A 13449-nucleotide genomic window follows, 5' to 3' on the forward strand; every position below is an offset into this window, starting at 1 on the left:
TTGTAAGTGACACTAGACGGAGAAACAATAAGCCACTTTCAGGTGGATTATTTTATAGGAGCTACACTCGCCTCTGAGGTATTTAAATATACTTAAAATTTAAAGATATACATTATAAAGGTATTATAAACCTTTTAATCTATGGGTTCTTTTTACACGTCTTTGTAGATTTAGGTGGTGGGTAGCATTACCATCACCATCTCATTAGATCTTTCCCAATTAAAGTAGCAATAATGATTCTCAGAGGGCTGCTTTTAACAATATTGTTGTGCTGTGTTCCTCAAAATACTGTAATATAAAGACCTGAATACATTCAGATCAGTCTGAATCCATTAGCTGTTGTAGCAACTTCTTGTTAAGTGAGCAGCCCATACACGGGAGAAAAATCATCTTTGAACTATAGACTTTAGGTTCTTGGTAGGTGAAAATATCCATCCGCTTTTTGAAGTCATTTTTAAGACCTAGGAACAATTGTGTGGTCTTGTTAACTGGGCTTCTGACCTCCCTGACTCTCACACTAGCAGAACTGTTGATCCTGGCATTATTCCTGATTATTCAACTGAACAATCTAATCTGCTGCTTCAGTCACAGGTGACTCTCTTGTAACCTGTAGTTAAATTTTTTGGAAAGTTAAAGCACCTTCTCCTTCTTCTCAGTAATGAGTTCAGCCACACAATTCTTTCCAAAATACAGACTAGTTTACCTTAGAAAATTTAGAACAAGTATAATACCTTCATTCTAAAATTAAAAATTAGGAAAGTTATCAAGTACATAATGCTCTTTGTGTGAGGTGTTTGGCATTTTGTTAAGCTGGAAAATACATATATATTTTTAATTTTATTGAATGAATGACAGTTGTTATAATCCTAGGTAGGGGTCAGTGAGGAAATTTACACTTAATAATAACCTTGGCCTGCAATGAACATAATCATATTTGGGTGATGGATGAGCTCACTGAGGCAGATAATTTAGAAATGTGAATCCTGGAGCCCTACTATAGGGCACCGCCATAATCAACGCCTAATGCTGTGGATCTGTTCTTGATTCTCTCAGCTGGTCAGTGCATAAAATGAAAGTGGCCAATCATCACCAATGTCTTCAATGACGGAAGATTCTTTGCTTTCCCCAGGAGCAAAGCATTCCTGACAAAGAGCCAAAATGATGAAGAAAATAAATTTGGTCCCATAATAACATTTAGGCTGCAGGAAAGAAGCTCAACAAAAACAAGTTATCCCCTGGTACTCCCAAACTTTGTTTTAATTTCCCACAGTGGCACAGAAAGTCTCCTGGCCACAAGTTACCTATCATCTTAATTTCTCCTTCTTAGAGGGTTTGTGTTTGGTTTTTGTGCTTAATGAGACATATTTGCCAAAGAGGCATTCAAAAGGCATTTTTTACTCTTGCGGAAGAGTAATTAGGTCGGTACCTCTTTCCCTGCCAGCACTAGCCTCTCTAAAGAGAACCTTGCCCAGTATTTAATGCCCAAACACAAGAAGCATCATTTCCACTAATTGGTCTTGAAGTTCCGATGTTCCCAAAGGGTCCCTTTATTTTGCAAGGATCAGAAAGGACATGCGTAAAATGTAATATCGTCATTACTGACTTTTATCTCTCTCATCTGCACTATTACAGTTGTTCTTTCTATGCTTTTGTAATTAACATCAACACAACACCAACAAGGGAGGTGAATAAAAGGTTTGCATTTTTACAGCAGGGACATCTCTGGGCCAAGCTCGAAGGTTGCGATAGCCATATTCATAAATATGAACAGGAGTGTAAATATATGGCATATATATAAATTTGATTCCCTTGATGGTGGGATTCCTCTTCCTGACAGTGTTCAGTGCATGAGGAAAAGGATAATGCTGGTTTAGCACGTGGACTTGTGAAATGCAGGGCGAGGGGAAAGAAGAAAGAACCATTCATCAAGTTGAAGCTGGAAATAGAGCATATACTACTAACCTTGTTTTTTTCTCTTCCACAGCCTGAGGAAGGCTTCTGGACAAAATATCACCTAATCTCATGATAGAAAGTAAAGCAAATGATAAAAATGGGGGTGGGGGAGTGACAGAGCACTTTTCACACATCCTTCTTGCTTTTCAAAGCCCTGGACTGGCTTTCTATCTATCAGGAAATTTCAAATTCTTTGACATAATGATCAGGCTACATTAATGTCCTTACAAATGTGGCCAAATAATTATTAAGCAGCACTTCAACCATTTACACTCAAATTGGCCAAACAAATCAGTTGAAGAATAAGCTACCTAGTCTTTCCTCTCAGTTCAATTTCCTTTAGGCCATTCTCTTTTTGATCCATACCTTGAAAATGTAGCTCTAAGCTCTATCATTTTCCAGTGTTTTATCCAAGTGATGGACAGGCTCTGGCCGTGGCCTTCTTTGTGTTCTTTTGGGAATGTTTCTCTCTTAACAGAGCCATTTTCCATTGTAGAAACTAGTGTCAAAAGGCTTGAGGTGAATGAAGAGGAGGAGGAGAATGTTAAAGAGATCCTTTCAAAACCAAAATTATATGTTCAAATGAATATGTTTTCTGTGCCACTGCAATATTAACCGTGCAGAAGCTAAACTGCTTGTCAGCATCTATACTGTGCATTTACTCTTACACTTCATTTAGGTAGGGGCCAGGCTCCCAGACAGGGTAGTTTGCTTATTGGTTGCATTTTTTAGTCTTAGAGCACCAGCATAAAGATGCAGTGTTAGATGCAATGACACTGACCAGGGAAACTTAAATAATCAATTACCTATTATTCACTTCCATCTCTCACAAGTTTCTGTAGACCTTCTTTTTCATCAAAACCATGCATGCAACTCCAACCAAACCGAAATTATCTTTAAAAGCTTCCATACAAAGTTAATTTTAAATCTCACTCAACACTTTAACGAAGAAGGGTTTTTTGTTTTATTTTGTTCTGTTTTAATTTCTGTGTTGCCTCTTGTAGGAGCCAAACACAGGGATAACAATTTTACTGTACTTTCTGTTAACATCTTCTCAAGTACCTAACATTCAACAACGAGCAGAATTAAAAATAGTATGCCTAGGTGCTGGCCCGGTGGCGTAGTGGTTAAGTTTGTGCGCTCAGCTTCAGCTGCCCGGGGTTCGCAGGTTTGGATCCCAGGTGCTGAACTATGCACTGCTTATCAAGCCATGCTGTGGCAGGCGTCCCACATACAAAGTAGAGGAAAATGGGCACGGATGTTAGCCCAGGGCCAATCTTCCTCAGCAAAAACAGGAGGATTGGCAACAGATGTTAGCTCAGGGCTAATCTTCCTCACACGCACACACAAAAATGTTATGTCTAATTGTATTGCAAGTTCATACACCCCTCATTCTGGAAAACTCTGCTTCTGAGGGTGGTAGCCTCTAAATAATGCAAGTCAGGAGTGTGAAGCACTGTGATGCCATCTCAAACAGAACTTCCTCCAGTGTGTCTCTAGAAATGGCTACACCTAAAGATAGTGGCACAGATGACAACAGAATTCAGGGAAGTGATTCAACCTGTTTCAGAGATTCTGAGTGCCATCTCAAATGCCACCACAGCCACCATCACCCTTGCCATACTTGGAGACAGAGGAGATCTAAATTCAGTGCAAGCTGTGTTCATAATGTTTCCATTACACACCCAGCTCAGTCTTGTCCCTGATATATGGGTTCTCGGGTTGCTTCTTCTCATGGTAGCTATTATATAAATCATTAAAAGCAAACACAATAACATCATTCATGAACTTGGTCACTATTCAAATCAGTAGACAGAAACAATACAGGAGAGAAATACATAAACCATACGCAAAAAAGAAAACAAATCACTCATCTTTCTCAATTTCCTGGAATAGCAATAACAAAATATTGCAACACAATGGAACACTATGCATTAGTGAAAAAAATAAATAAAGTTTATTAAAGAAACATTTGTTTTTCCCTTTTTATTTCAATAAGCTGCTTAATAGGAGAAACAACCTGACTTAATATTTGTGGGTGACATCATAGCCCCCATATTTTGTGTGAGAGATATCTATATAAGTATATATGCATCTAAGTAAAATTCTCCCAAGCAGTGATTTTTCTTTTATAGGCAAAGTCAATAGTCTTTCAAAGAAATAAGACTTTAATATGCTGAGATCAAACCACTGACATTGCCATGTTGTCTCCTAACACCTACAAAATACAGACATATACGAGGGAACTTTCTAATTAATAATATGCCTGACGTATTTGCGTACTCCCTGCCCTTCTCCAAATTCTCTACCCTCAAAACAAAACGTAAAAACTCACATTCAATGTATATTTTTGTGGAAATGAAATGATCATCTCAGTATCTCCTTTCCACGTTTCCCATTTGCCCCACATTCATAACATAAATAAGTTTTTGCTGTTAGAACTTTGACCGTCGTTTCATATTATTATAAAGGAATTTTCACTTACTAACAAGCGCTCTTGCTGTTCTCCTGTCTTTAAGACCACAAATACAAACCTTATTCAGGTTACTCTCAGTAACAAAGACATGTAGTAAAACTTCCTAAATCACAATGGATAGTTTCCTCTTGAACACTTGTTTGATTTTCAGTGGAAGAATCCTACTCTGGATTCTTCATGACTAGAAGTTACTTCTTTTCCTTTCCTGGTGCATAGATTTTTCTGGGGTTTATTTACAGAGGACTCATTCCTTTCCCTCTCTTATTCTGAGTTTTCTGTCTCTATTTTTGAGGTGCTGTCTGTCTATAGAGTACCACTTCATTGGCTTCCATATTCCTCTCCAACTCTTTTCCCTGGCATCTTGAGCAAGGTCCCCCAATATAGTTAGGGAAAACCAAGATTGTCTGCTTCAACAGCAACTTTTGCCAAGTGAGTCAATTCTTCTTAAGCCTAGGGACCTTCAGGAGTCATACAGGCATAGGAGGAGGAGGCAAACTGACAAAGGACTAGTGCCAAAATGTTCCTCTTTGCTCCTTGAGATCTGAGTTGAGAACACTCCGCCAACATCCGCAAAGCAGGAAAAAGGCTGGTATGCTAGCCTTCTTCATTTAGAAACAAGGTCATCAGCTCTGGTTTTGAGCCCGAGATACGACTTCCTCAGGTAAGTGAGGCCACCGCGCCAGTGCTCAAGGCACATGTTATAGCAGCTTTGAAATTGCAATGAACTAGACCTATCTACTCTTTCTAAGAGAACTTAATTAGCTTTTGAGAAACAAAGCAAACGTGGTTTCCCTTACAAAGTCTGGATTTCTGACAGCCAGTTCTCAGATCTTTCTTTTGCAACCTGATATCAAGTAACTCAGGACTCTGTGCCCGATAACCCCTTCGAAAGGGCTCAAATCTGAAGCAATGTAGAGGATGATGCTGCACACAGGCTTGCTTCCATTAACTCTTACCTCTACCAGAAACGAAGAGGCTTTTATGCCAAATCACACCTTCTGTGACCATATTGTTAAGTCCTGTCAACTCTCTGGGAGTTTTGAGTAGCCTTTTTCTTTGCGTGCTTTTCAGTGTCCACACCTTTGAACTGTCTTTCCTAACATAGCTTACATAGCCTCTCATCAAGCAAAACATCAAAATCCCAGTTGATGACAAGAGCAGATTAAATGCAGCAGTCTCCTCTCCCCCGACATTTTCTGACTTTTCCCAAAGTTTTTCTCCCGGCACAAATACTCTCTACTCCAAAATCACAGCAAGCCATTAAAGACTCTTATTGGAAAGATTCCTTATTAGCTCACACAGTCATTACGGCTTAATACCTGTCACCCCCAAATCTAACTTGTGTGACAGCTGTCGACAGTAAAGGCAGGAGCTCAGTTGAGCATAAGCACCAGACCCCCAAATACGCCTCCACAATTCTCACCCCAACGCTCCCAACGGCCTGGAGCCCCAACGTTCCAGCCCCTGCCCCTGCTGACGAGAGAGAAGCCCCTCTGAGCGCAGCTCACCTGTTTGTAGGCATCGAGCAGGAAGCTCTTCCAGATGCAGCGCATTCCCTCTGAGGTCAGCATGCGCCTCCACTCCCCGCGAGTGGACTTGGAGCGGCTCAACAGGAGCACCACGTGCTTGAGGAGAATGACCGAGTCATAGAGTGCCAGGAAGAGGCAGTTGGAGAAAAAAACTGGCAGAATTTGCAGTGTGATCAGCAAGTCTACGCTGAGGATGCCCATCTTCTCTGCCTCCTGAGTCAGTTCCCTTGTGCGCTCTGGTTCCCCTTCACCCTCTTATTTAAAAGGGGGGTGGTGATAGAGGGGGTGGGGGAGGTAAGGGGGAAGGTTGGGGGGGTGGGGGGAGAAGGAGAAAAACTAAATTAAAAGGAAGCCCAAGTTGTCTCCTCTTTCAAAGAAGCAGAAATGGCAAGACCAAGTCCAGTTTCTCCAGCCCAGCAGTTGGAGTGTGCCCATCAATTCATTCAATTCGGAGCTGCTGCCTTTTTTTTTTTTTTTTTTTTTTCAGGATTTAAGATGTTTGAAAAAAAAAAAGCTGGCGTACCCGTCCCTAATCCAGTTACCCCTCTCAGAGTCCGCTAAAGACAGGCAGCTCTACTTTCATTTCCAAGCACCTATGAGACTGTGGCAGAGATTGCAAAATTTTCTTTAGCTTTTCATTGTCTCTATGTTCAGAAACGTAGCCTGTTTCTCTCTTGAATTGCCAGAGTTTTAAAAATGTGCTTTAAGGGTCGTTTTCCCCTTCTTTTCTCCATTTTACACACACTTTCTGTTCTCCTTCTCCCAGCCTGTCTCACTCTCTCCCTTCCCAGGAGCGACTGAGTGCTCTTTTGCCTCACTCCCTCTGGCTTTTCCTTCCTGCTATCTGTCTGTGGTGCAAAGTGCCTCTCTGCAGCCCAGTGAGTCTCCCTGAAGGCTTTTATACATTCCCTGGCTAATTGCTGCAATAGAGAAATGAAAGCCTAATCTTGGTAAAGATCTTGACGTCATTGAGAGAGAGGGCTTTACTTTGGCCAGGACTGCAGTGAAGAAAAAAGCAAAACTCGACAACTTTTTTTTTTTTTTTTCAGAAGTGGCGGGGGGGCAGAGGGACAGCGGAATTTTGCTTTGTGATTTAAAAAGAGAGAGAGAAAAAAAATTAATACCTTTGAGGGTTTTCAGGAAATGCTCCCGAACTTTGGGAAAAGTAATTTAATATAACGTGTAGATTGACAGGGTAACACCCTCTCCTCTGATTATTATTATTGTCATTATTCTTCGTTTATGAGGGGGTTTGGAAAGAAAGGATCCTGGCAGACAGGTGGAAAAGAGAAAGAGTAATCAGAGATGATCCATGCTCTATTTCTTGGAAGATGTGAATGCTTACATTTGGTCTTTATTCCTGTATACTGTGACTCTCTCGTCAGATTTGTGACCTAGGTTCTTTAAATATTTTTGAGTCATGATCTTTTTTAAGGAAATTCAGAGTGAGTTGTGAGGTGGAAAACTTTTCAATTTTTTGAATATCATCACAGCATTTCTCTAAAGCTTCCTGCAGAAAATTAATACGTTTTCTTTTCAGTTTTACCAAAGTTTCCAATGCAAAAAAAAAAAAAAAAAATCTTGCAGACATGAATGTAGTTAGGTGACCAGATCTCCTTTTAGTTCCATTTTGCCTATATGCAGATTAAATTAAAACTTTCCATCAAATGGCATTAAGATGCCATAAGGCTGAGAAATAAATTCTTTGTAACAGAGCTCTTTAAATTCTGCACTTTCCCTGCTTCTGTTAGCATAACTCCTAAGAGACCTGACCTTTAGGGAATCTTCCTTTTAGCTTGAAAACAATTTTAATTAAATTTGTAGGTGGTTAGGAGCAGACTTTGAATTGGTTCAAGAACCACACTGACCATTGCTCAATGGCTCACCTCTCCCATTAGTCTCTGGGACTGATGGGTATTTAAGCAGACAATGCTTTGGCAGAATGCCATGACCCGTCACCTCATTCTAGTTTTTCTTCCTCACTTACCTAACAGGTCCCCTCTAGGAATTATATTTTCTTGGAAGAATGGGTGGCAAGTGCAGACACTAGAGTGGTGATATGGAATTTTAATTGAAATTTAATTAGCTGACTTTTCTATGTACACAGAGCTCTCATTAAGCATGGGCTAAGCAGTGGGTACAAACTTGTGGTCAGTACATTTCTCTGTTTTGTCCCTGTGGCTAAATCCTGCAAGATCACAGACATAATTTAAAAGCCTAGAGCAGGGGTCATTGATTGGTGGCCCATGGGCCAAATTCTGCATACAGATGCGTTTTATTTGGTTGGTGTGGTGTTTTGCCTTAAAAAATAATAATAATTGAATGAGAATGGCTTTAGGTTCCGTGAGACCAGGGATTCCTGTCTGCTTTGTCCATTGCCATGTCCCAGCGTTAAACCATGCCGGGCACATACTTAAGTTCAAGGAGGATGTACTGAATGGATGAATGGATGAATGGACAGGGCATGCATTACTCCACACTAGGTGGCACCATTCACATAAAATATGATGTGACTGGCGTGCCCCAGAATTCTACACCCTGCTGGACTTGGGTATGGCCTCTCCATTGACATAATCCTCACTACTTCCTATTGTCTTAAAAACCTGATTCCTTCATTGTTATCATCAGTTTAGTCCATGATGAGTTTTGGATTTCCATCCCATGGACTAAATTTTTAGAGAAGATTTCAGAGCTTAAGAAAATGAATATAAAGCACATAGAAAAAGATTTTTCCTATGACTAGCATATGTTGTTAGCAAAAGAATATTATTCACGTACATAATACATATACATTTACTCCATTCATTCTCTTAATCTTCTCAATGCCCTTATGGAAAAACAGAAAGGACAAAAAGAGAGGGAGGTGACAACATGGTATTTTAACTAGTGTAGATGGGAAAGCTACAGAGCCAGATGATGTCCCAGCCAACAATGACAGAAGAAGGTGTGGACTTAGGAAATGATGCTTCCACTCACTGCCCAAGCCTTAAAATTTCACCCCATCACAGACATTCATTTTGCCCTGTTTGAATTAAACCAGTTCTCCTTCAAAGTAGAGACTTTGGCAGCTATAAAGCAATTCTCCCTTACTTGTCATTTGCTTTCAAGGAGAGAGGTATGTTTGGAAATGGCAAGCTAAGGAGGGAGATTGCTGGAAAATCAGAAACATGCTTTCTTTTTAAATGCAAAGTTCAGGAGACATCCAGATTACAAATGGTTATAAGTCAGACTGGCTTTTTTTTTTCCTTTTTACTTTATTTTCTTTTTCACTTTTTTGAAGTCAGAGGGTTTAAAGGTTTCTTTGTTTGTTTGTTTGTTTGTTTTTTTTGTGAGGAGATCAGCCCTGTGCTAACATCCGCCAATCCTCCTCTTTTTTTTTTTTTTTTTTTTGCTGAAGAAGACGGCCCTGGGCTACCATCTGTGCCCATCTTCCTCCACTTTATATGGGACGCCACCACAGCATGGCTTGCGAAGCAGTGCGTCGGTGCGTGCCCGGCATCCCAACCAGCGAACCCCGGGCCGCCGCAGCGGAGCGCGCGCACTTAACCGCTTGCGCCACCGGGCGGGCCCTAAAGGTTTTTTTTAATAGAAAAACAAATAGGCACATAGCCTGATCATATTATTTCTCAGATTTCTTCTGTCATTTTTTCTAAATGAATGAATGTACGAATCACAAAACCAAGAGCCATTCTTTTACCTCTTAGACAATCTGTCCATCCTAGAAATCACATTTCTCCAAAGCGATTTCTCTTTTATGCATGGTTCACAGTTGCTTGTTCTAATTTTTAATAATATTTAGCACTTTGATCTTCAAGTAATTTTATACCCATTAAGTAACAAAAATAACCCATAAGGTAACAGAGTATGATTTGTCCCATCATATAGATGAAAGTGGATCGTCAAGGTTGTAGAGTCAGTTGGTGTTGGGCTATTTTCCCCAACTGTAAACCTCACTTTTTTCCCACATGACTGTTTTGTGGGTCCTGGTCATTACACCAAGAATCGAAACCCTTGCCAAAAGTGGTTGCACTGAGTACTTTTACCTTCTAAATTGCAAAGGATGTCTGGGATTTCACATCTGTTTAATATTGCCCCCAATTCAAGCTTCTGGTTTTGATTTCATATGATCATTTGAAAGGCTTGGATATCTTCTTGGTCGTGTAAGTGTTCTTAGCAATCAACGTTGTGATGAGTTAAATGCAAACCAATGTGTGGCATGTTCGTTGAATTTCCCCATGCAATGTTGTACACAGGTTTTAAATTCCAAAGAGAGGCAGCCTAGGGCAAAGTGCTTTGGACTTTTTAATAAGTGCAGAACCACTGCAAAATTGTTTAATTTTTTTTTCTTTCCATAGTAAGAGAGCATCATGTCCTACCATTGCCTCCTTCTGGTTGGAAAAATAACAGGTATATGAGGAAAAGTCTTCCTTTAGTCCACTTTTTGACTCTTAAATTGAGACTGAGGGAATGACATCAGCATCCTGGTGGAGTGAGTTGTTCCCTCTCCCTCTCCCCTCTTAAGTTACAACAAGTAGGACATCCATTGACCAATGAAGGATTTTCTGCACGGAACATGAGACTCAGAAAATGAAGTTGGATCACCTGACAGCAGATTTGGAAATTTCAAGGCTGGAAGCTACCACTACTATCTCTTTATTGTTATCTGAAGGAGCCAAAGAGCATTTAAAGAATTCTGTGCAGTTAATAATTCATGCTGTGGATTTTCAAGCAGTCTTAATTTTGTAGAATTTTATTCCTCTGATTCAAGTTGTTTGTTACATATAATTTAAAATGAAGTTTCATTTTTACTTTATTAAAAATTTGTCAGATAAATACATTATAAATCCAAAAATGTCTGGTCAGGATAGATGTGTTTTTAGGTTTGGGAATATGATTGACATACATATCCTCCCAAAATAGCTCAGCTTTTATCAGAGAAGGGAATCACAAACTGTACAGCCTTTTGTCTCCAGTAACTCCTGGTTGTATCTGAGAGGGAGTTATAATGAAAGGTTTATACCATAACTACTGAATCATTCAAAATTCCCCATGGGTCCATCCATTCTACAAACAGAGCCGTGTTCCCTGCCTTGTGATGAAAGGAGGAGCTCAATGGATAAAATAGACACCCCCAGAGTAAACTCTGACACGCCTTGAGCAAACCAACTTGGGGCTGGGGCAGAGAAGGCAGGCGCTGTGGGAGGTATGAGAATTCTATCCCAACAGCCGGATCTTAGGGCCCTTTGCAAGCCCTGGCAGAGAGCACAGTCTGAGGTGTTAATGCATTCTTCCCTCAGGAACTGCTACTGCTCTTTTTTTCTAGGCCACCTACTGGTAAGACAGAGAAGGAAAGGAAAAGGGAAAAGACAGGAGGAAGGGAAAGCAGAAATGAAGAGGAGAAAGAAGAGGGGAGTGGAGAGGAGAAAGAGGAAGGGACAACAAAGAGGATTCAATGAATTGCCTTCGGAGGCTGCCAGCAAGAGAGCCAATTAATGCCAATTGTGGCAATGCTTTTTGTGAGGAAGACAGCTGTCCAGAAACTGGCTGGAAGCCACCACCTCATTCCCAGAGGCCACTGAACAGCTGTTACGAGACAACAGCCTTCATTTGCTATTGACCTGGTCTAGATCTAAGTTGATGGTCAATCCCCACCCCCAGCTGCCCAAACCTCTCCAGGTGCAGTGAGGCTCTCTGAGTGTTATTTAGTTTTAAGACTAGTTTATTAACCTCTAGAGATGCCCAAGGTTATGGGGTAGGGAGGGGAACAGAAGAGAAGAACACACTGTAAAGTTATACATGGTGAATTCCTTCAGACCCAAAACTCCTCAGAACCAACAAATTGAACTCACCCTCTTTTCTGAAAATTTGACTCAATCTCTTCCTTCTCCATAAATCCTTGACCCAATGCAATAGACCAAAAGAAACAAGCGAAATGGTCAAAAAGAGTCATCATCTTTGGAACAACTTTTCCTCTACTTTGTGTCATTCCACAGCTCATAGGAAACCACCAGGTGATATTAAGTTTTAAAATAAAATATGTCATTCTTTATAAATGATTTTATGGTAGCTTTTTAAAAAATCACTTACACATTGCCTCACTCATAAGCTGAGTACATGAACACAGAGCACGACAAGATATATTAAGATACATGCTGGTTCATGCCACTCGAGAGATAATAGTGTAGTTTGTTCCCACCGAGAGCAAAGGATGACACACCTCCTCTCTCAAGAATCAGTAGATACTAATGCGCAGAGAGAATAAGCTAGATATTCTATTCAACCTCAGTGGAGATGGTAAAGCTAATAGAATTAACTGTAGCATGAAAAATCCACGTTTGATATGGAGATAAAATACCCACAATGAAGATGATTGTACAATGAGATATGTTACCAAGGGAGGTTATGAAAGTGTTGTCAGTGGACCTGTTCTCAAGGTAGAGAGGGAGGCTAGTAAGATAATCTCTCAAAATCTTTTTAAGCCTATGGTGCTATTAAAATAATAGTTTGGAATAAGTTAACATATAACACATACATAAAACCACCCAACTGGGCTAATGGCAGAATACCATAATCATAAATTATTACTCTGTTTCCATTTCAATTTTGAAGACTAATTTTTTGTTCAATTAAATAAATCCTTGTGTTTTCCCAAGAGTTAGTAGATAGAAAAGGATTAGCATGTCTTCCAGGGACAAAATATAAAGCATGAAATTCAAATCTATTTTTAAAATCCAGCCTCATTTATTAGATGAACACTGGCAGTCTTTTATCACGACACAACCACTTAGCTAAATGATTATTTTAAAAATAGGTGTATACAAATTCCCAAATAGTCTCATGTTGTTTTCTCAGGGGAACTTTCTATCATGTTTTAAAGACATGAAATGTGTCTTCCCAAAGTAAAACAAATATACTTTATGAGTTTTGTATCAGTAATGAGGTAAATGACACACAAATCTAAGACCTCAGACTCCTCAGAGCAAATACCTCTATTGCTTCCTGATAAATGTTAAATAATACCTGCTCACTCAGCAGATTGGCATTTGCCTCTTATAAAGAGATGTCTTGGTCCAATGGACTTCCATCATCAAATACAGAATCTATTTCTGGGGCCATCCAGGCCCACAAGACCCAGAAGCAAACCTCTGATTTGATTTTTCTACCTGTAAAATGGAGCTAAAAATTTCTTCTCATATTTATCTCATGTTGGTGGCTAATGTATTCATGTTTTTAAGAAACTTAGTCTTGTTCTAAAAATACTAAAAATAAAAAGTAATCTTGGCTACTAAGTTTATTCGGACCTGCCTAAGTCAATAGATTCCCGCTAATAAAACCTCTGTTGGAAATAAAAGTTCCTGGCAGGGAATTACCAACCTGCTCCACTTGACTTTAAGGAAACTTTGGCTACTTAGTAGAAAACAGGAAAGATTACCTATCATTGGGGATACTAGGAATGGGCAAACCTTGCCTAAAGAATAATAATAATCAACC

At 39.8% G+C, this 13449-nt stretch overlaps 1 protein-coding gene across 3 annotated transcripts in view; it reads right to left on the reverse strand.

Annotated features, from left to right (window-relative positions):
* The window catches only part of DIO2 (iodothyronine deiodinase 2), a 105240-nt gene that overhangs the window by 7446 nt on the left and 84345 nt on the right, over positions 1 to 13449 (reverse strand). For all 3 annotated transcript variants that reach the window (XM_058567471.1, XM_058567469.1, XM_058567470.1), the window contains one exon: positions 5938 to 6212. In XM_058567471.1, coding sequence (XP_058423454.1) covers positions 5938 to 6212 — 275 coding nt within the window. The remainder of the gene's footprint in view (positions 1 to 5937; positions 6213 to 13449) is intronic.

The sequence above is a fragment of the Diceros bicornis genome, chromosome 24 (genome assembly GCF_020826845.1).
Source record: "Diceros bicornis minor isolate mBicDic1 chromosome 24, mDicBic1.mat.cur, whole genome shotgun sequence".
NCBI lineage: Eukaryota > Metazoa > Chordata > Mammalia > Perissodactyla > Rhinocerotidae > Diceros > Diceros bicornis.